General features: G+C 60.1%; 1 protein-coding gene across 1 annotated transcript in view; it reads right to left on the reverse strand.

Annotated features, from left to right (window-relative positions):
• Positions 1-1885: 1885 nt before the first annotated feature.
• Positions 1886-21941, reverse strand: part of TOP3A (DNA topoisomerase III alpha) — a 30272-nt gene continuing 10216 nt past the window's right edge. Inside the window, exons 6-19 of the mRNA XM_061175189.1 lie at positions 21436-21579; positions 21141-21311; positions 20830-20930; positions 19107-19181; positions 12236-12318; positions 11087-11294; positions 9584-9769; positions 9327-9456; positions 6878-6991; positions 6616-6781; positions 5793-5936; positions 4992-5114; positions 3481-4169; positions 1886-2480 (exon numbers count right to left, since the gene is read on the reverse strand). Coding sequence (XP_061031172.1) covers positions 2302-2480; positions 3481-4169; positions 4992-5114; positions 5793-5936; positions 6616-6781; positions 6878-6991; positions 9327-9456; positions 9584-9769; positions 11087-11294; positions 12236-12318; positions 19107-19181; positions 20830-20930; positions 21141-21311; positions 21436-21579 — 2513 coding nt within the window. The 3' untranslated portion in view covers positions 1886-2301. The remainder of the gene's footprint in view (positions 2481-3480; positions 4170-4991; positions 5115-5792; positions 5937-6615; positions 6782-6877; positions 6992-9326; positions 9457-9583; positions 9770-11086; positions 11295-12235; positions 12319-19106; positions 19182-20829; positions 20931-21140; positions 21312-21435; positions 21580-21941) is intronic.

Raw genomic sequence — 21941 nt, forward strand, 5'->3', positions numbered from 1 at the left:
ACCCATTTCCTGAGACAGCAGTTCAGCTCGCGGGGGCCTCAGGCTCACTCGCCTGTGTGACTTCACAGCGAACTTTCCAGGCCGACCCCGCACCCCCGCCCAGCGCGAACGCTGCTGGTGTAGCAGAGACAGTGCACCCCTGCCCCCTGCGGAGCCGGCCCCTCCCGCCTGCAGGCTGAACGTGGACGTGGCATAGGACCCCCAAGTCTGCGGTCCTGGAGGGAAAGGCGGCTGATCCACCCCGAGGGCAGTGGGTCCTCCACCCAGCGTCCTGAGAGGCCTGAGTGGAAAACCCCCTCACGGCTTCCGTCACTGTAACCAGGATGACGGCAACCCTCACCCCCAGAGAGGCCACCAGGCTCGGCGAAGGCACAGCCCGGGGAGCACAGCAAGGGGTGGCCAGCAGGACCCCAGTCCCACCCGGCAGTTCTGGTCCTGGTGTGCACGGGAGCACCCTGCGGAGAGACTGAAATCCACACATGCGTTCAGCATCCTTCAACTCAACAACAAAAGCACAAACACTGAAAAATGGGCAAAGGACTTGAAAAGGCATTTCTGCAAAGATAACGTGAAAGGCCACGTGAGCACTGAAAGGATACTCGACTTCAGTGGTCATCAGGAAGATGCAAGTCAGAACCGTGAGACACCACCTCAGGCCCACGAGGATGGCCACAATTAAAAGAGAAAAAAAAGGGGCTTCCCTGGTGGCGCAGTGGTTAAGAATCTGCCTGCTAACGCAGGGGACACGGGTTCGAGCCCTGGTCTGGGAAGATCCCACATGCCGCGGAGCAACTAAGCCCGTGCGCCACAACTACTGAGCCTGCGCTCTAAAGCCCGCGAGTTACAACTACTGAAACCCGTGCACCTAGAGTCCGTGCTTCGCAACAAGAGAAGCCACTGCAATGAGAAGCCCGCACACCGCAACGATGAGTAGCCCCCGCTCACCACAGCTAGAAAAAGCCCGCGCACAGCAACAAAGACCCAGCGCAGCCAAAAATAAACAAATTTATAAAAAAAAAAGAAAAAGGGTGAAATAAATACTAGCAAGGATGTGGAGAAATAGGAACCCTCGTACATTGCTGGTGAGAATGTAAAATGGTGCAGCTGTTGTGGTTCTTCAAAAAATTAAACATAGAATTTCATGACCCAGCAACTCCACTCCTAGGTGTAGATCTGAAAGAATACAGAACAGGCGTTCAAATACTTGTACGTGAAGGTTTATAGCCACACTGCTCACAACGGGGCCCATGCACACAGCTGACTAGTTCAGCCGTAAAAAAGCACAAAGCACTGACACGCAACCACAGGGGTGACCCTGGAAGACACGCCACTCAGAGAAAAGCAGACACAGGGCCCACGTGCCGCATGGTTCCGTTTATATGAAATGTCCGGCACACGTGAAACCACAAAGTAGACTGGGCTGCGGGGCCGACCCACACCCACTGTCCGGATGCTCCAGGGGCAATTCCGGGCATCCCGCCATCCAGCCAGGGCACAAGGACTGGTCTGAGTGCAGGGTTTGAGGCCGGGAGTCCCAAGACCTGAGGACAGTTCATTTCTTCACTAGCAGCGTGACTCTGGGCAACGCACAGCCTGTCCTCCAGCTTGCTGTCTAAACCACAGAACGAAGCCGACCTGCTTCTGCTCGGCTCCCAAGACTCTCAGGAGGTGGGCGAGGCGCATGGCGACCTCTGCAGGGTGTGGAGATGGGAAGCGTCGGAATCTTGCACCGGCGGCTCTTCTCTGCCCCAGAGGACAGCGGTGCGGCCGGGGGAGGCCACGGGGGCCAGAGGATGGCAAGAGGACCCAGGCACTGCCCGGGGTCCTGCAAGTACCCGTCACTCCTGCCAACCCTCACCAGACGCTACACCATCACCTGCCAGGGTCAAGGGGTAGAATCCTTTATTGAGGCACATGAGCTGTGGGGTGTCCTGGCCACAGGAGCTTCGAGATGAAGAGGGATAAACCTTCTGTAGCCACAACTTCTGAACGGGGGACTCCCTGCCATCCTACCCTTTCTCAGGGCATCTGTGGATCACAGGGGGCAGCCTCCATGGCTTCTCAGCCGTGGCCGTGGCCGTTCCTGAGCCCCAGGCACAGGGCCACTGTCCACCAGGCGTGGCCTTCCTGAGAGCGCGGTCTGGACCCGGACTCCTTAGAACACAGGCCACACTCCAAGAGCAGCCACTTTCCTCAAAGCCGCCCTGGCAGCGCAGGGCCACGTGGCCCTGGAGAAACAGCTCGTTTCCCGAGACAGAAGCGGCAGGTGGAGGCAGTGGCCCCCTTGGCCCTACCCTGCCCTCATCTGTTCTGAGGACAGAAGGGACGGGTGTGTCCAGGCTGGTGGCAAAGGCTGCACTTCCGGGGTTTCTTGGCCGCGGACCCTGCGTCCGAGGAACCAGCCCGGGCCCTTTTGCTTCTGGCCTCCGGCCCTTGGCTTCCTCCTCTGGCTCCTGCCCAGGGGGGGCCTCCAAAGGTCCCTGTGGGGAGAGCGAGGGGAGGAATGAGTGTGGACAGCAGAGCCCCAGCCCTGGTGAGGGGGCCCGTGTCACCTCACACGCAGCAGCAGGGACCAAGCAAGCAGCCCCCTGAGCGCGTGCAGAGCCCGAGCTCTGGACCCTTCCAGTCCTTCTAGAGCCTCACAGTACTGGCCGCCCCATTACCCAGGACACGTGACCAGGCGGCCCGGAGATCCGACACCACCTCCACCCACCGGGAGCCCTCGTGCGTCTGCCACGTGCGCCGAAGGACAACGTCCCGCACGGCACTGGCGTCTCCAGCCTCCGCCTGCCCCAAGCCTCTGGGTTCTCCCTGTGTGTGCAGACCTGCCGCACGTGTGCTAGAGTCACAGTTTCAGGCCAACACAGACCCTAGAAAGGTAGGCAGGTGCCCATCTTACGGAGGAAACAGGCTGAGAAGCCGCACCAAATGGTTCAAGGTCACACAGGTGGGCCCCAAGAGGAAGCTCCCGCCAGGCTCCCTTAGGCACGTGACCAGGATTCTGCGTGTCCTGGAGGGGCCAGGTGCCTTCAGGTGCGTCATCTACCTTGACCCAGCGTCCAGCGGCGGTTCTCCCCACACCCATCCGTGGGGCGCCAACCCAAGCTGTGTAACCCAGGGCAGGAACCAGACATCAGGGCCAGGGCCTCCGTCTTACAGGATGAGGCCCCGATACAGAGCCCGCCAGGTTTACAAAGGCGGGAGGAGCGCAGGGCTACAGGAGCAGGCGGACCCACGAGCCAGGCCTGGGCTGTGTCGCGGTGTGACCCCGACAGGTCACTCCACCCGTCCGGGCCTCACCTTCCTCTCCTGTGAGTCGCGATCACAACTATCACCCGATGAAGGTGAGAGAAGACACACAGAGCGCAACGGCGCGGTGCCAGGCGCCCAGCAAGCTGCCCGTGACCTTGCAGGTGTGGCTGAGCGGGAAGGGGAGCAAGGCGACCCGCGCCCCCACCCCAGCGCCCCTGCCCCCCTCACCTGGGGCCACATTCTCGTCCACCCACTGGAAGAAGCCGCACTGCTGCTCCCGGGGCTTGGCGCACGTGTGGAACTGCCGCCCCTTGTTGGGCCCGTCCTTCTGCACAGTGCGCGTGACAGCGGGCTGGCTGCACAGGCAGCACGCGCCACCGCCACCATCGCCGGGGCTTCTGGGCCCGCCCAGGGGCTTCCCTGAGCCCGGCGGGTGTCCCAGTGAGCCGCCCGGGGGTCTGGGCACCTCGGAGGGACGCCCCCCTGCTTCTGGGTGGCCGCTGTCGGCCCACAGGAAGAAGCTGCAGCCGCCGCTGCTGCACCTGTAGAACTGGCGGCCCTGGTTGGGCCCCTCCTTCCGGACGGTGAGCAGCAGGGCCTCCCGGCCACAGTTGCAGGTCACGGAGTTGCTTTCGCCCTCGGCGGCGGGCAGGGGCAGGGTCCTGGCCAGAGCCTTCGAGGGCCTGGTGGCAGGAGGCTGGGGGTGGCCGTGCTGGCTGCTGCCCATTCTGTTCAGGGCCTGGCTGGCCTGCAGGTGGCCGGAGGGCTGGCTGACTGGCTGGCCAGCTCGGGGGGGCCCCTGTGAAAACCTGAGGTCCAAGATCTCCCGCAGGGTCTCGTCACATCCGCCAACGCAGCCGACAAATTCCAGTGGCATGGTTGGGGGAAGGCTGCCTCGCTTAAACTTGAACTTCAACCTAGTGAGGCCAGAAGATGAGAAAACACGTTAACTACCGGGTGCCAGAGTCTTCTTGGTCCACATAGGGCTGTGCCCACCCCACCTAGGAAAGCCACGCAAGGCACAGCCAGCCCGGCCCCTGCGGTCGCACAAGAGCGCAGAGCAGGAGGGAGATGAGCTCTAAGACCCATCACCCGCCAAAACCCAGGAGCCTCTGAAAGGTGCACGTCCCTGTGCCCCGGCTCAGCGTGGTCCAGGGCCTCTCAACGTGAGGGCACACTACTTGGTAGCGGCACTAGGGCGCACGTGGGCTTTGCTCTCATTCTCCTGCGTGCATGCATTGGGGTTTTCCAGAAGCTCCAAGACGCACAGCAAACTCAGCAGACTGACTGCAGGTGGAGAGCTGAGAATCCTACCATCTCCTGTTAAGCCAGACCGTGAAACTGGCAAAAATGGAAAACAATGCAATCTTCCTCTCGTTTTTTTTTGCTTTGAAAATAAGTACATTTTATCCTAAAAACGTGTTCACTTATGTTAGCATGCAATGCATTTGTCACAAACACGTTAATAAATACTTTAAGTGATGCCTCCACTTTAATTGAAAACGTGGTAGAATCTTTATAAACGTTAACTCACAACGGAAGCTCTCTGGGTTCCTCCGTGATTTCTGAGAGCGTAAGGGGTCCCATGACCAAAGGTCTGAGGACCAGCCCTAGGCGCGGGCCTGGGGCTTTCTGGAGGAGACCACCTTCCTCAGCCTCCGCGTCAGCCCACAGTGGGAGAGGCGGGGAAAGGTCGGGCTCCTCCAGGAGGTGCTAAGGAATGAGGGCCCCCAGCTCACCTGTAAACGGGGTGTGGCTGGCACACCGGACACACGCTCCCGTCCCTGCTGGCCTCCAGCACACTGTCCGGGAACCACACGGCCGAGCGACACTGCGGGAACCCCGTGCAGCTGAGGTAGAACCTGGGGAGTGAGGGCCGGGGTCACGCAAGAGCTGCCGGAGACGGTTCCAGCTGATCACGTGGGACACTCGTGGTTCTGGAGAACACGGTCGCTGACACCGAGGGCCAGGAAAACCAGCCTGCATTTACGTCCCTGAAATCCCCCCAGTCACACCGCTGACGCCTCTTCCTGCTTAAAAACAACCAAGCCGCTGCCAGCGCCCAGACCACGGCAGGGCCCCGGCCGCCCCTGGGTGCTCCGAGCCCCGGCCGCCCCTGGGTGCTCCGAGCCCCGGCCGCCCCTGGGTGCTCCGAGCCCCGCCCGCCCCTGGGTGCTCCGAGCCTGCCTAGGCTGCACGTGCTGCAGAGAATCCGAACCTCACCCTCCCCGCAGCTCTGTGAGGAGAAAACGGGCTCAGCGGCTCAGCAACCAGTGGGGTCTGCGTCGCTGTCCACACACAGGGCGAGCGGCATCCATCCCCAGGGGACAAGCCCCGCCCTCACCAGCCCCCCGCCCCCCGCCCATTCCCACAGGGCCTCACACCCCCAGGGCCACCATTCCAGCCCCGACGCCCCGTCCAGGGGCTGGTGAAGCAGGCCTGCATCTAAATAGCGACGTGGTAACAGAAGGATGGGCCCTGCACAGCATCCAGTGCTGGGCTGCAGGGGCGGGGAGGGGAAGGCACAGCTGGGCACTGACCCGCCGCTCTTCCTGGTCTTGAGGACCATGTCCTTGCCGCACTGCGGGCACTTCCTGACGGGCTCCGGCACAGCTGGGAAGATGGCTTCTTGCTGGGCCAGCTCCGCCCCTGCCCCAAAGTACTGGGACAAGGCCTCGTCCAACCTGAAGCAGCAGCAGAGCATTTCCCGCGTTCTTGCGTGCTCACCACACGCACGACCCGGGGAGCCAGCCAGTCAGCCACAGGCCTGACGCGGAGCGCCAGGCACAGGGCGCCGTGCTGGCCAAGCGGCCGGCTCCTCCGACCCGCAGCTCCCGGGAGGGATCCAGCCGCAGGCAGGCGCTTCCGCCTCACCACTGGCCCCACAGCAAGCAAACAAAACCACCCGGGCCGCGCACGCACCCCTGAGTGTCGGTCTGGAGTCAAGTTTAAACTAGCGCATGCATTTCTTTTCAAAATTGGTACGGGGTTAGGAAACGTGTTACTTCTAACAGAACACACACACGCTACTTATTCCAGCCACCTCCCAGTGCCCTAGAGAACAGCAGGGTGCACACCAGCAGCCGGTGAACCCACCCACGAGGCTGTGCTGCCTGTGAACACAGGACAGGATGGAAAGGACGTTTCCAAAGCCAACAGCCCAGAGAAACTGGACCAGGTCTTTCCGGTTACGGTCTCCAGACTGGCAAGGCTCTGCGGCAGGAACCAGCCAAACTCGGGAGGAAAGCCTGGAGGGGCCGCGGCCCCTGGCGAGGGTGAGCTGCCCGGCGGGGACAGCGGCATCCGGGGCGCACCGTCACCGGGGCTGAGCGGGCTCGCACAGGAGAGCAGGCCCGTACTCACCTCTGGGCTTTGGCCATGGCTTCGATGAAGACCTGCTTGTACTTCTGCACCTGCTGCTGCAGGACCACGAGCTTATCCTTCTTCCCCTCGCAGATGAGCTTCAGGTCGGCCTCCAGCTCGGCCCGCAGATCAGGCTTGGACATCTCGTAGCCCATGGAGTCATAGCCTGTGAACGAGGGCAGCATCATGCGGCCCGGACACACCCGCGGGGCTTCAGTGACACCCTGCCCTCTGCCCCGACCTCGAGCCCCCGGCTCCTCACCTTCCACGAGCCCCATGCCCAGGTGCCCGGGGAGAAAGCGCTTGTCTGGCGTGAGCCCGACGTACATCCGGGCCTTGATGGTCTCGATATGCTCCGCGTGCGTCGCGTCGGTACCTGCAGGCCACTCTTGTCACTCAGGCTAATCCGCGCCCCGCCCCCACGCAGCCCCCTTCCTCTGCCTGGACTTCCTACTCCAGTGACGCAGCTCCGCCCAGAGCCGGCCACGCGGAAGCCACACAGCAGCCTCCTCGCCCTCACGCCCACTCACGCAAGCTGTCCAGTCCAGCTGGGAAATCCCTTCTGTAAGCCCCCCCGCCCCCTGTCACGTGTCAGAGCCCACATCGCTCGTCCACATCATTACAACGTCCCCGGTCTGCTGGCTGCTGGTCTCTTCCTTGACCCAACCCACTCTTTATGCCACAACCAAGGGGATCTTCTGAAATGTAGCTCTGCCATCAAGGAAATGCAAATCAAAACCACAAAGAAATACCACTTCACTCTCACTGGGACAGGTACAACCCGAAAGACAGATAGTGGCAAATGTTGGTGAAACCCCGACCCTTGCATGGATTGTAAGATGGTGCAGCCGCCGTGGAAAACAGTCTGGAGGATCCTCAAGGTGTTAAACACAGAGTCACCATATGACCCAGCAATTCTACAACAGGGATGTACCCAAGAGAACTGAAATCATGTCCACACAAGAACCTGTACACAAATATTCACAGCAGCACTATTCACAGTAACCGAAAACTAGAAACAACCCAAATGTCCATAAGCTGATGAATGGATAAACGAAATGTGGTCCATCCACACGACGGAAGAGGTCTGGTGGTGAAAAGGAATGAAGCACTGAGACACGCTACCTGGACGAGCCCACAGAGCAGGCAACGTGGGACGCCAGGTGCAGAAGGCCACACGCTATGTCGTTCATTGATAAGAAATGTCTAGGAGAGGCACATCCACTGAGGCAGAAAGATGAGGGCTGGGGGGCTGCAGGGGAGGGGGACGGCTAACGGGCATGGGGCTTCTGAGGTGATGAAAATGCTCTGAAATGGACCGTGGCCACGGCTGCACAATTCCATGAATCTGCTGAACACTGGACTGTACCTCTGAGCTCAGTGGAGCGGACGGTGTGTGAATTATGTCTCAACAAAGCTGTTACCATTGTTTCAATGTAGGTCTGTGAGCTCCTTTCTTAGAAAGCTCAGGCGGCTCTCTGCTGACCTCGGGCACATCCGAGCCCCTGAGCCCGGTGTCCAGGCCCCGCAGAGTCGGGCTCAAATCATCCTTCCGGCCTTGCCTTCCAGAACCTCCCCCTGCAGCATGTGCCTGCTGGTCCCCGCGTCCTTCCTCAGGCCCTGCCTTCATGCAGCGCGAGTTCTCACCACGAGGTTCTGAGGTCCCTGCAGAACCCCTCCCGATGCATCTAATGTTTTGGTTGGGTTTGTTTCTCCTGCTGGATGAGCCCTTGAAGGGAAGGGCCAGGCCTCATTACTGTGTCCCCCGGGTCTAGACCACGGTCAGCTCTTGTGGGCCAAAGTTTTTATAAACAAATTATGGTGGGTGAACTACCTCTACTTGTACCTAAACCCACAGGCTTTCTGGGTAGCACAGTGGTGGCCAGCGGGCTCCAGGCAGGGGCACGAAACTCACTCTGCAGTGAGGGACCCCCTCCACCTACGCCCCCCCGCCCTGTGGTGCTGGCCCTTCTGGACTCAGCTGCCAGAGGTAATCCTTGAGATTGCAGAGCAGTGGTGAAAACTGAGGGGGGAAGCAGATCAGTCACAAGGAACCCACCTGCAAAGCTTGGGCCACGGGACTTATTGGGAAAAACAATTCTGGCCCAGTTTTTTTTTTTTTAATCCAACTTCTGATTCTTAAACAATTATGGGAAATGCTTTAACAGAAGCTAAGCAAACGGCCACCCATGGCAAAGGGCGGGTGGCAGACTCAGACTCTGAAGGGCCCAGCACGTGCCAAGCAGGTGAGCGAAGCCAAGCGTGAGCGACAGAAAACGGCCACCACTCAACGCTGCCAGACCTCCCGATGCTTCAAAAGAGTGTTTACGTGAATCCTGGCAGTTTTAAATGTTAGTACCTTGTTAAGAATACAACAAAAACAACAGATTCCTGTGTGGGCCAAATATACCAGTCAGTGTGTCCCAGGTGAGACTCCCGAGTGACGGGAAACACCTCTGTCCCTATGCGGATGGTGCAGGGCAGCGGTTAAGGGCACTGACTGCAGAGTTATCTGGACCCAGGTGTTCACAGCTCACACACTTTGTGACCTGCGGCAAGTTCTTAACTGCTCTTAAGCTTCCCTTTAGCTGCAAAGTGGGGAGGAGAACACAGCCCCCTCGTTAGAGCTGTCGCGAAGATCAGAGGAGAATTGGGCCCCGCACCCATGAGAGGACAAGAGCCGCCGGTTACCATGACGACGAGCTACTTACCGATGCCGTGCTTCTCCATGAGGGCAATAAGGTCGGCCTCAGTGAGCAGCTGGGGCGGACTGGTCTCCCCGTCCACCATCTCCACGGTGCTGGGCTGAAAGCAGGAGCCTCGACTGTACACAGGGAGGGTCTACAGAGGGCAGCAGATGCGGTGGTCAGACCCCTGCCCGGCGCCCAGGCACAGACCGCACGCGCTCTGTCCTGTCGCATGGTGCAGGGGCCGGGAGCACGACGGTCCCCCCTCCCCGCCGTGTCACCTTGTCGCTCCAGCGATCGTAGGGGTACACGTCCAGATAGTTTCGGGCCAGGATCATGAGGCCGTGGGCCACGAAGCGCTCCTGCGCGATGTCAATCTCCACGGTGGTCTCCTGGCCCTGGGCGTCCTGGGAGCAGCAGGCCAGGAAGTGGCGGACGATGAGCTCGTACAGTCGCTGCTCGTCCCCCTGTGGGGAGAAGAGGCGCCCTAGTCCCTCGAGACGCTGCCGGCAGCTCAGTCTGGCTGGTGCTCCCTTCCAGCCCAAAGCGCCACACACAACAGAGCGCAGCTCCTGCAGCCCCATGCCCACGCGCAGTGCAGGCAAATCCCTCGCTGCTGTGGGTTTAGGCCGATAAACTTCACAAGTGGAGTCCCCTTGCCCTCAAGACTGGAAAGCGACTCCTCTGATGTAAACCCAGTCCGAGCAGAAACCAAAGCGACAGCATCCAGTTTCCAAGAGGCCCAGTGCATGCAGGACACACAGACTAAAGGTGCGCCGACAGCCTCAGACCTATGAGCACAGGGCCCGTGGTGATCCTCCACCCTTTCGGTAACCGAGCGCATGGTGAAGCCCCCTCTATCAGAAGCCTGTAAGACGTCCACACTCATATCCAAAATCCTCCTTCTAAGAATGTCTTCAAAGGAAATGTGACATCCACGCAAATATCTATTATGCAAATGTTAACTGCAGTAGGTCATCCTTTAAAAACAGATCTAGCAAAATACAGTACCTCTATGCAATCATTATATATCATACGTTAAAATATTTTAGCCTATGGGGAAATGCTCACGATATAAAATGGAAAGCATTAGTTTACAAAGCTATTTAAGGTTATAATTTAAAGAATTATATACACACAGAGGAAAAAAACGTGGTTCTCAGGAAGTGGTGAGATTACAGGCAATTTTTTACTTCCTTATAGTCTTTTGTATTTTGTGAATTGTCTAAAATAAACATGTATGGCTTTCAGAATCAGAAAGAACGTGTGTTATTAAAGGAAGAACAAAACAATAAGCCTGCAGCCACCAAACAGGCCTAAGCAGCCGTGGCCCCCGGAGCGTGTGCCTGGCTGAGAGCACGGCTGGCCCGTGTTACAGGCTCTAGGCGCTGGGTGAGAAAGCCCCCAGCCCGGAGTGCGGCCGGAGGGTGGCGGTGAAGTTTCGGGAAGGTGACGGAAACCGGCCCAGTCTTGGGAGGAGAAGGGTGGGGGCCGAGCAGGGGCTCAGGGAAGGGGCCACCTGGTTTGTGGCGAGGGTCAGGGCGGCAGCAGAGGGAGGGGACAGAGTGCGGGGAGGGGCTGGATGGAGCAGAGCCCCCATGGGGGTCTCTCGGGAAGCCAGGCACAGGCTGTGGGAGGAGGATGGTGACACGACCTCTTTTCTGAGATGGAAATTTCGAGACCACTTAGCTCCTAAAGTCAGAGCCCGCAGAGTAGATTCAAACCCCAGCCCTGACCCCGACCTCCCTGCGGGTTCTGGCGGCAGCACAGCCAGGGAAACCAACCTGCAGGCTGTCAGTGTACTTGGTGGGGTGGATGGGGGGGTGAGCTTGGTCAGACTTGTTCCCGTTGCGTGGAGTGGGGCCGCCCCGCTCTAGAATGCTCTGGGCAAAGGGCCCCCAGCGCGGGTCCGGGGTCTGCTCCTCCACCAGCGCTGTCAGGTCTAAGTCTTTGGGGAAAATGTTTGTTTCAGTTCGGGGATAGCTGATGTACCTAAACAAGGCCAAACAAACACAACAAGAAATTGCTAAATTGGTCTATAAACGACTAAATTAGCTTGAGAACACTGGTGACACCTGCAACAGCCTGTCTGATCCAGGCAACTGCGTTACCCATGCTGGGGAAAGCCCTGAGATGTGACCCCCCCCCCAGTGGGTGGGGAGCAACAGGCGCCCCTGCTGGGTCACTCCCGGGAGTCGGGGACAGATGCAAGGGCACACTTGCTCCAGCCCAGCCCTCCCGCCTCCGGGGGGCTTGGGGCACTTCCCCACCTCCCCAGCATGGGTGGACAGAACGACCCCAGGACAAGCCCTGCGGTCCTGACCCGAGCGGCCCACGCTCCGTGGCTTGTCTTAAAGAAGAGAAAGAACGATGCTGCCCCTGAACTACAAGGTGGACCCTGTATGTAATTTTAAACATTCCATTAGCCACTTAAACATTACTGGGACAATTTACATCCTTTTCTCACACAAGCCTTCAAAACGCATTATGTTTACACTCTCAGCACGTCCCAGTTTGGACAACCCAAATTTCACGTGCTCGACAGCCACTTACGGCGAGTGGCTGCCACACGGGTCAGCGTGGACCACACTGTCCCTGGACGGCGCTGGGTGCTCACGACCCCCAAGGCAGGATGGTTTACAGCAGGCACACAAGTCCTAAAGGTGCCACCCGCCCCTGCCAGGGCCCCAGCGCCCCGCCTGCTGAGAGGCCGAGAGTGGGATTTGAGTTTACTCTGCGGAGTGTTATTTTACGATTTAAGTGACTTTGAAATGCCTTTTCCATCAGAAAAGAGAAGTCAATGTCAAAATTCCTCTACTTGAGAGCCGGGTGATATCTAGACAGTCTGGTTTCCTCATAAGCTCTATTTCTAAAATATTTCACCCTGATAAAGATGCATCAAATTCTCTTCCCAATTGTGGACTAGTATTTACCCTTGAGTGTAGAGCTTTTCAGCAATCCTCATGGTTTCTTTAGCATTTATCCTCAGCTTCCGAGAAGCCAGCTTCTCAAGTTCCTGTAAGACGTGCGGGCAGGCACAGTGCATGAGTCTCAGGCCCCAGCACGCCACACGCCTCCTCTTCAGAACCTCCCGGCGCCCCTCCAGCTGCTTGCGCACGGCTGTGTGAAAGGCTGTGCTGCGGAAAGGGTTCTGGGCCTGCTGGGCAGAGCCAGGCCCCAGCCCAGGGGTTCCCAGACTCCAACGTGCAGAAGCCAGAAGCACCTGGAATGCAAGCAGACTCCTGGGCCCGAGCACCAGGGATTCTGAGAGAGGAGGAGTCAGCACAGGGGCCGGACGTGTGAGAGAGGAGGAGTCAGCACAGGGGCCGGACGTGTGAGAGAGGAGGAGGAGTCAGCACAGGGGCCGGACGTGTGAGAGAGGAGGGTCAGCACAGGGGCCGGACGTGTGAGAGAGGAGGAGGAGTCAGCACAGGGGCCGGACGTGTGAGAGAGGAGGGTCAGCACAGGGGCCGGACGTGTGAGAGAGGAGGAGGAGTCAGTACAGGGGCCGGACGTGTGAGAGAGGAGGAGGGTCAGCACAGGGGCCGGACGTGTGAGAGAGGAGGAGGGACAGCACAGGGGCCGGACGTGTGAGAGAGGAGGAGTCAGCACAGGGGCCGGACGTGTGAGAGAGGAGGAGGGTCAGCACAGGGGCCGGACGTGTGAGAGAGGAGGAGGGTCAGCACAGGGGCCGGACGTGTGAGAGAGGAGGAGGGCCAGCACAGGGGCCGGACGTGTGAGAGAGGAGGAGGGTCAGCACAGGGGCCGGACGTGTGAGAGAGGAGGAGGAACAGCACAGGGGCCGGACGTGTGAGAGAGGAGGAGGGTCAGCACAGGGGCCGGACGTGTGAGAGAGGAGGAGGGTCAGCACAGGGGCCGGACGTGTGAGAGAGGAGGAGGACCAGCACAGGGGCCGGACGTGTGAGAGAGGAGTCAGCACAGGGGCCGGACGTGTGAGAGAGGAGGAGGGTCAGCACAGGGGCCGGACGTGTGAGAGAGGAGGAGGGTCAGCACAGGGGCCGGACGTGTGAGAGAGGAGGAGGGTCAGCACAGGGGCCGGACGTGTGAGAGAGGAGGAGGGTCAGCACAGGGGCCGGACGTGTGAGAGAGGAGGAGGGCCAGCACAGGGGCCGGACGTGTGAGAGAGGAGGAGTCAGCACAGGGGCCGGACGTGTGAGAGAGGAGGAGGGTCAGCACAGGGGCCGGACGTGTGAGAGAGGAGGAGGGTCAGCACAGGGGCCGGACGTGTGAGAGAGGAGGAGGAGTCAGCACAGGGGCCGGACGTGTGAGAGAGGAGGAGGGTCAGCACAGGGGCCGGACGTGTGAGAGAGGAGGAGGGTCAGCACAGGGGCCGGACGTGTGAGAGAGGAGGAGGGTCAGCACAGGGGCCGGACGTGTGAGAGAGGAGGAGGGTCAGCACAGGGGCCGGACGTGTGAGAGAGGAGGAGGACCAGCACAGGGGCCGGACGTCTGAGAGAGGAGGAGGACCAGCACAGGGGCCGGACGTGTGAGAGAGGAGGAGTCAGCACAGGGGCCGGACGTGTGAGAGAGGAGGAGGGTCAGCACAGGGGCCGGACGTGTGAGAGAGGAGGAGGGACAGCACAGGGGCCGGACGTGTGAGAGAGGAGGAGGGTCAGCACAGGGGCCGGACGTGTGAGAGAGGAGGAAGGTCAGCACAGGGGCCGGACGTGTGAGAGAGGAGGAGGGCCAGCACAGGGGCCGGACGTGTGAGAGAGGAGGAGGGTCAGCACAGGGGCCGGACGTCTGAGAGAGGAGGAGGGCCAGCACAGGGGCCGGACGTGTGAGAGAGGAGGAGGGTCAGCACAGGGGCCGGACGTGTGAGAGAGGAGGAGGGCCAGCACAGGGGCCGGACGTGTGAGAGAGGAGGAGGGCCAGCACAGGGGCCGGACGTGTGAGAGAGGAGGAGGGCCAGCACAGGGGCCGGACGTGTGAGAGAGGAGGAGGGTCAGCACAGGGGCTGGACGTGTGAGAGAGGAGGAGGACCAGCACAGGGGCCGGACGTGTGAGAGAGGAGGAGTCAGCACAGGGGCCGGACGTGTGAGAGAGGAGGAGTCAGCACAGGGGCCGGACGTGTGAGAGAGGAGGAGGGACAGCACAGGGGCCGGACGTGTGAGAGAGGAGGAGGGTCAGCACAGGGGCCGGACGTGTGAGAGAGGAGGAGGGTCAGCACAGGGGCCGGACGTGTGAGAGAGGAGGAGGGTCAGCACAGGGGCCGGACGTGTGAGAGAGGAGGAGGGCCAGCACAGGGGCCGGACGTGTGAGAGAGGAGGAGGGACAGCACAGGGGCCGGACGTGTGAGAGAGGAGGGTCAGCACAGGGGCCGGACGTGTGAGAGAGGAGGAGGGTCAGCACAGGGGCTGGACGTGTGAGAGAGGAGGAGGGTCAGCACAGGGGCTGGACGTGTGAGAGAGGAGGAGGACCAGCACAGGGGCCGGACGTGTGAGAGAGGAGGAGTCAGCACAGGGGCCGGACGTGTGAGAGAGGAGGAGTCAGCACAGGGGCCGGACGTGTGAGAGAGGAGGAGGGACAGCACAGGGGCCGGACGTGTGAGAGAAGAGGAGGGTCAGCACAGGGGCCGGACGTGTGAGAGAGGAGGAGGGTCAGCACAGGGGCCGGACGTGTGAGAGAGGAGGAGGGCCAGCACAGGGGCCGGACGTGTGAGAGAGGAGGAGGGACAGCACAGGGGCCGGACGTGTGAGAGAGGAGGAGGGTCAGCACAGGGGCCGGACGTATGAGAGAGGAGGGTCAGCACAGGGGCTGGACGTGTGAGAGAGGAGGAGGGTCAGCACAGGGGCTGGACGTGTGAGAGAGGAGGAGGGACAGCACAGGGGCCGGACGTGTGAGAGAGCAGGAGGGTCAGCACAGGGGCCGGACGTGTGAGAGAGGAGGGTCAGCACAGGGGCCGGACGTGTGAGAGAGGAGGAGGGTCAGCACAGGGGCCGGACGTGTGAGAGAGGAGGGCCAGCACAGAGGCTGGACGTGTGAGAGAGGAGGAGGGTCAGCACAGGGGCCGGACGTCTGAGAGAGGAGGGCCAGCACAGAGGCTGGACGTGTGAGAGAGGAGGAGGGTCAGCACAGGGGCCGGACGTCTGAGAGAGGAGGAGGGCCAGCACAGAGGCTGGACGTGTGAGAGAGGAGGAGGATCAGCACAGGGGCCGGACGTCTGAGAGAGGAGGAGGGCCAGCACAGAGGCTGGATGTGTGAGAGAGGAGGGCCAGCACAGGGGCCGGACGTGTGAGAGAGGAGGAGGGTCAGCACAGGGGCTGGACGTCTGAGAGAGGAGGGCCAGCACAGGGGCCGGACGTCTGAGAGAGGAGGGCCAGCACAGGGGCTGGACGTGTGAGAGAGGAGGAGGGTCAGCACAGGGGCTGGACGTCTGAGAGAGGAGGGCCAGCACAGGGGCTGGACGTGTGAGAGAGGAGGAGGGTCAGCACAGGGGCTGGAAGTGTGAGAGAGGAGGGCCAGCACAGGGGCTGGACGTGTGAGAGAGGAGGAGGGTCAGCACAAGAGCCGGACGTCTGAGAGAGGAGGGCCAGCACAGGGGCCGGACGTCTGAGAGAGGAGGGCCAGCACAGGGGCCGGACGTCTGAGAGAGGAGGGCCAGCACAGGGGCTGGACGTCTGAGAGAGGAGGGCCAGCACAGGGGCTGGACGTGTGAGAGAGGAGGGCCAGCACAGGGGCCGGACGTCTGAGAGAGGAGGGCCAGCACAGGGGCTGGACGTGTGAGAGAGGAGGAGGGTCAGCACAGGGGCTGGACGTCTGAGAGAGGAGGGACAGCACAGGGGCTGGACGTGTGAGAGAGGAGGAGGGTCAGCACAAGAGCCGGACGTCTGAGAGAGGAGGGCCAGCACAGGGGCCGGACGTATGAGAGAGGAGGGCCAGCACAGGGGCCGGACGTCTGAGAGAGGAGGGCCAGCACAGGGGCTGGACGTCTGAGAGAGGAGGGCCAGCACAGGGGCTGGACGTGTGAGAGAGGAGGAGGGCCAGCACAGAGGCTGGACGTGTGAGAAAGGAGGGCCAGCACAGGGGCCGGACGTCTGAGAGAGGAGGGCCAGCACAGGGGCTGGACGTGTGAGAGAGGAGGAGGGTCAGCACAGGGGCTGGACGTCTGAGAGAGGAGGGACAGCACAGGGGCTGGACGTGTGAGAGAGGAGGAGGGTCAGCACAGGGGCTGGACGTCTGAGAGAGGAGGGCCAGCACAGGGGCTGGACGTGTGAGAGAGGAGGAGGGTCAGCACAGGGGCTGGACGTGTGAGAGAGGAGGAGGGCCAGCACAGAGGCTGGACGTGTGAGAGAGGAGGAGGGTCAGCACAGGGGCCGGACGTGTGAGAGAGGAGGAGGGCCAGCACAGAGGCTGGACGTGTGAGAGAGGAGGAGGGTCAGCACAGGGGCTGGACGTGTGAGAGAGGAGGAGGGCCAGCACAGAGGCTGGACGTGTGAGAGAGGAGGAGGGCCAGCACAGGGGCCGGACGTCTGAGAGAGGAGGGCCAGCACAGGGGCTGGACGTGTGAGAGAGGAGGAGGGTCAGCACAGGAGCTGGACGTCTGAGAGAGGAGGGCCAGCACAGGGGCCGGACGTCTGAGAGAGGAGGAGGGACAGCACAGGGGCCGGACGTGTGAGAGAGGAGGAGGGCCAGCACAGGGGCTGGACGTGTGAGAGAGGAGGAGGGTCAGCACAGGGGCTGGACGTCTGAGAGAGGAGGGCCAGCACAGGGGCTGGACGTGTGAGAGAGGAGGAGGGTCAGCACAGGGGCTGGACGTGTGAGAGAGGAGGAGGGCCAGCACAGAGGCTGGACGTGTGAGAGAGGAGGAGGGTCAGCACAGGGGCCGGACGTCTGAGAGAGGAGGGCCAGCACAGGGGCTGGACGTGTGAGAGAGGAGGAGGGTCAGCACAGGGGCTGGACGTGTGAGAGAGGAGGAGGGTCAGCACAGGGGCCGGACGTCTGAGAGAGGAGGGCCAGCACAGGGGCTGGACGTGTGAGAGAGGAGGAGGGTCAGCACAGGGGCTGGACGTCTGAGAGAGGAGGGCCAGCACAGGGGCTGGACGTGTGAGAGAGGAGGAGGGTCAGCACAGGGGCTGGACGTCTGAGAGAGGAGGGCCAGCACAGGGGCTGGACGTGTGAGAGAGGAGGAGGGTCAGCACAAGAGCCGGACGTCTGAGAGAGGAGGGCCAGCACAGGGGCCGGACGTCTGAGAGAGGAGGGCCAGCACAGGGGCCGGACGTCTGAGAGCGGAGGGCCAGCACAGGGGCTGGACGTCTGAGAGAGGAGGGCCAGCACAGGGGCTGGACGTGTGAGAGAGGAGGAGGGCCAGCACAGAGGCTGGACGTGTGAGAGAGGAGGGCCAGCACAGGGGCCGGACGTCTGAGAGAGGAGGGCCAGCACAGGGGCTGGACGTGTGAGAGAGGAGGAGGGTCAGCACAGGGGCTGGACGTGTGAGAGAGGAGGAGGGTCAGCACAGGGGCTGGACGTGTGAGAGAGGAGGGACAGCACAGGGGCTGGACGTGTGAGAGAGGAGGAGGGTCAGCACAGGGGCTGGACGTCTGAGAGAGGAGGGCCAGCACAGGGGCTGGACGTGTGAGAGAGGAGGAGGGTCAGCACAGGGGCTGGAAGTGTGAGAGAGGAGGGCCAGCACAGGGGCTGGACGTGTGAGAGAGGAGGAGGGTCAGCACAAGATCCGGACGTCTGAGAGAGGAGGGCCAGCACAGGGGCCGGACGTCTGAGAGAGGAGGGCCAGCACAGGGGCCGGACGTCTGAGAGAGGAGGGCCAGCACAGGGGCCGGACGTCTGAGAGAGGAGGGCCAGCACAGGGGCTGGACGTCTGAGAGAGGAGGGCCAGCACAGGGGCTGGACGTCTGCGCTTTTAACAAGCGTCTGAAGTATTGATTCTAATGCCTGCAGTCTGAGACCCTCACTCTGGGGACACCATCTGAACCCCGGGGACACCCCCTGGGTGATGAACGCCATTCTTCCAAGCCTCACGGGGGATCACCAGCTGTCCCTTCCCCTTGGTGACCCTCCGACAATGCTGCTGGCTACACGTCAAAGCATATTAACCAGTGAGGGATGAAACACTTATGCCTACTGTACACAGTCAATCCGTAACCCCCTCCCGTCGTCCCTCACCACGCGTGTGCACACACACACACAGGCAGACACCCCCCCCCCCGAGACAAAGGACGCACTGCCCACCAGTCCCTGCACGTTCTGCATGTTCAACCTTCAGAGGCAACCTGGACAGTAATTACACCCTGAATTTTCCTACAGAGTGGTGACTGGGAAGGGACACCCTAATGTGGTTTATGCAGACTTGTGTCCCGTTGGATGGTTCTTCTTGGGATCAAAAAAATCTCAGAAGCCCTATTCTAGGGTAGGCTAATAAAGTAGATACTTAAAATGATTTTTACATACATTATGCAAAAACATTAAAGAAAACGCTTGGGTGGAAAATACTAGCTATTCCAGTAATGCTGTGAAAAATAAGGACACCGAAAAAACAGGAAGACACCAAAATAACATCAGCAATTACCTAAAGATGGAGAGGTGATGGGTGATTTCTCTTCCTTGTTTCCAAAACCCCACATAGAGCAGTTATATTGCATTTATTAACTGATTTAAGAGGTCAGGCAGGCCTGTGCTCTGGGGTTTCTGTTTCTCCTAAGAGCATTCCTGTGCGGCACTGGGAAGAGGTGCTTCCTGTCACTGGGCCACCTTCCGCAGCAGAAGCCCCGTCCCAACCACAGAAGTCAGAGCTCCTCAGGGCTGGCACAGCCCCCCAGAACATACCACAGTGTCCAAAGCTTGAGGCCTCCACTTGCTTTTTGCCTTGGACCTGACCTCCACCACGGTCGCCCTGGGATCCTAGAAAGCCAGGAAAAGCAGAGGCCACTTTAACCTGCTGGAGCGCCCTCCCCAGCTTTCCTCGACCGCCCCTGGCACTGCCCGCAGAGGCCCTGCTCCCTCCCTCAAGACGTCAGCTTGCAGCCCACAGTGTGCTGGACACCAGCGCCCGCTTCTCACTCAGAGTAAGACTCTGAGGGGCAAGTGCACAAGCCCCAAGGTGCCCTCTCCAGAGCCTCGGCATCTCCTTAGTTTCCTGTCTACGCGTGCACAGTGTTCCTGTTTTGTTTTGTTTTTTTTAAATTCACGACAATACAGAGCTGGAAATAGGAGAAGTTACATAATACAAACTGGAGAACTCTAATCTTAAGACCAACCTCACATTTTTAAGGGAATGCAAATGGATAAAGAACTCAGCTTAAGTGATTTGTTCGTGAGGATGTTTACAAATCAAAATCCAAATTTCTCTCTGCAAATAGACTGGGGACCAGGTGCTCTTGGACAAGGAGCTCCAAGCATCTCACCTGCCATGTTTCCCTGCACCACATCCTGGTAAAGCAGAAAAAGGGCAAGTCTTTTTATTCAACAGAGAAACGTGCAGACTGTGTAACCTTGAGGGCCAAAGGGGAGAGCAGTGGACAGTTGGGGCGACCCCTCAGAGGCAGCGTGGTCCGCAGGAGCTGGAGAGTCAGACATGCTGGGAGGCTGTCCGAGCTCGGGCCCCACTAGCTCGAGTGTGTCTGCACAGTTACTCAACTTTCTCCAGCTTCCCCGCCTGTCACATGGGTTGGCATTACCACCCCCAGAAGCACCACCAGGACCGAACAAATAACACATAACATACAGCGCGTCTGGCCTGTAGCAGGTGCGCAAGTTATTACTCCCCGATACCAAGTCAGTAATAAACGTGCCGGGGGCCAGAGCCAAGAGGCATCCCTGACTCACGGAACCTAGAGGTCTCTGAGTTTTATTCAGGTACCACCGTGTGCAGCCCCTGCGTGAAACAGGCCATCACGTGCTGAGCGACGGAAAGCAGCACCACAGAGCGCACAGCCTGAGGGCGAACCAGACGCTGACTGGCCTGCGGCCTGAGCAGCTCTCGAGCCTCCCATGGCCACCTCCCGCTGAGCACTCCCACCTTCACTCGGCGGTCACCCTGGGACGCCTTTCTCGAGCCCCAGCCCTAGAGCAGTCCCTCCCTGCCCCCGGCCCTTCTCCGTTCCTTTGCCCTACTTTCCTGTCCTGTCATTATCACTGTATGACGTTCACCAGTTCACTCATCTGTGCCTTTCACGTCTCTGGATTTCATCATCTGACCAGTGGAAGGAGCTGGGCCAGACGCCATCTAAGCTCCATCCAGCTCTAGGATTCTCGGGTTTGGACTGGTCCAGCTGGCCCTTATCAATCTCTGGTGACAGTGCACTGCTTCACGAGGGATTTTAACTATGTGTTTCTTAGCATTTCTGGTTTCACCTAAAAGTTCTACAGGTCTTTCCTTCCACATTTCTAGTGCTGCTTTCATGGGGTTCTAGTCTTACTGGCACCTGGAAAGTGATGTCCTGGATGCAAACTGAAAGCTACAGTCCGGTGGGAAATGGGGAAGAGAGGGAGCGGCTTGGGAAATCACAGGACGGTTTTCCTAGATCATCACCTTCAGAGCCCTTCTTACCTCCATGCACAGCTGATAGAGGACAAGACAAGCCGTGTGGTTGAAGAGCCGATGCCTTTTCCAGCTGAACTCCACTGCGCCATCCCTGTGGTCATGAGTCACTGTGGGGGGCACACAGGAAGGTGTGATGGAAAAGGTCCATCACGGTGAAAGCCAAGAGCCATGAGACAGAGGAGACCACCTCGGACACTTGAGGTGGGTCCTGAACACAGTGATGAGGGGGTCAAGGGCAGCGAGACGCAAACCACACCCTAAATTAGCGCCCAGGACGCCCCACATGCCCTCAGCTTCTGCACCCCGAGCGGCCTCACCTCTGATTTTGTGGAAGGTTTCTGGCACGAACGCCTGAATGGCTTTGAACCTCTCCACCACGAACCCCAGGGTGGGGAACTGGCAGCTGCCATAACTGATCAGCTGCTCCGCCAACACCTCGGGAAAGATCTTCTGCAGCCGCAGGGTCTGGAACCTGGTGAAGGCAGCCCCTGAGGAGAGAGGACAAAGGGAAGGAAGGAGAGGCCGCGCTCTGCAAGGTCACAGCCGGCTGTGCCGTCTGAGCCTGAGCCCCGCCCCCCTCGCCGCGGCCCCGCCCACCACCCCGCCCCTCACCGATCCGCAGGTCCAGCTCCTGCCTCACGTCGACGGCGTCGCTCACTCTGCGGTCAGGCTCCATCAGGTTTTCACAGGCCGCCTGGACAGCGCGGGCAGTGATCTCAGAGAAACGGGCTCGCAGCACCTGCAGGCTGGGCTTCACTGCGGAACAGACAAGGGCACCGGGGCAGGTCCCCCGTGAACGGAGGGTAAACCAGTTCATGAAGCTGCAAGGCAGCCAGTTTGACTGGTTCAGTTAAATCAGCGACATGCTGTCTAAGAGGGAAGCCTCACTGTAACCAGGCTGAGAGGTGTCAGAAACAGGAGTGAGTGCATCTCAGCCATTAGCTAAACCCTCTCCGTGAGCCTTTCAAGGCGTCAACCTCATGCTCTCCTGGGCCTTCAGGGAAAAGGGAGATGTTAAATAAAAGGTCGTGGGGGAAGTTCATGTCCTGTTATGGATATAACACAGGACATGCACACTGTCCCTGAGAGTGAATATTGAATATATTTAATCCTAGGAG

Source organism: Eubalaena glacialis, chromosome 19 (genome assembly GCF_028564815.1).
Source record: "Eubalaena glacialis isolate mEubGla1 chromosome 19, mEubGla1.1.hap2.+ XY, whole genome shotgun sequence".
In the NCBI taxonomy this organism is placed as follows: domain Eukaryota; kingdom Metazoa; phylum Chordata; class Mammalia; order Artiodactyla; family Balaenidae; genus Eubalaena; species Eubalaena glacialis.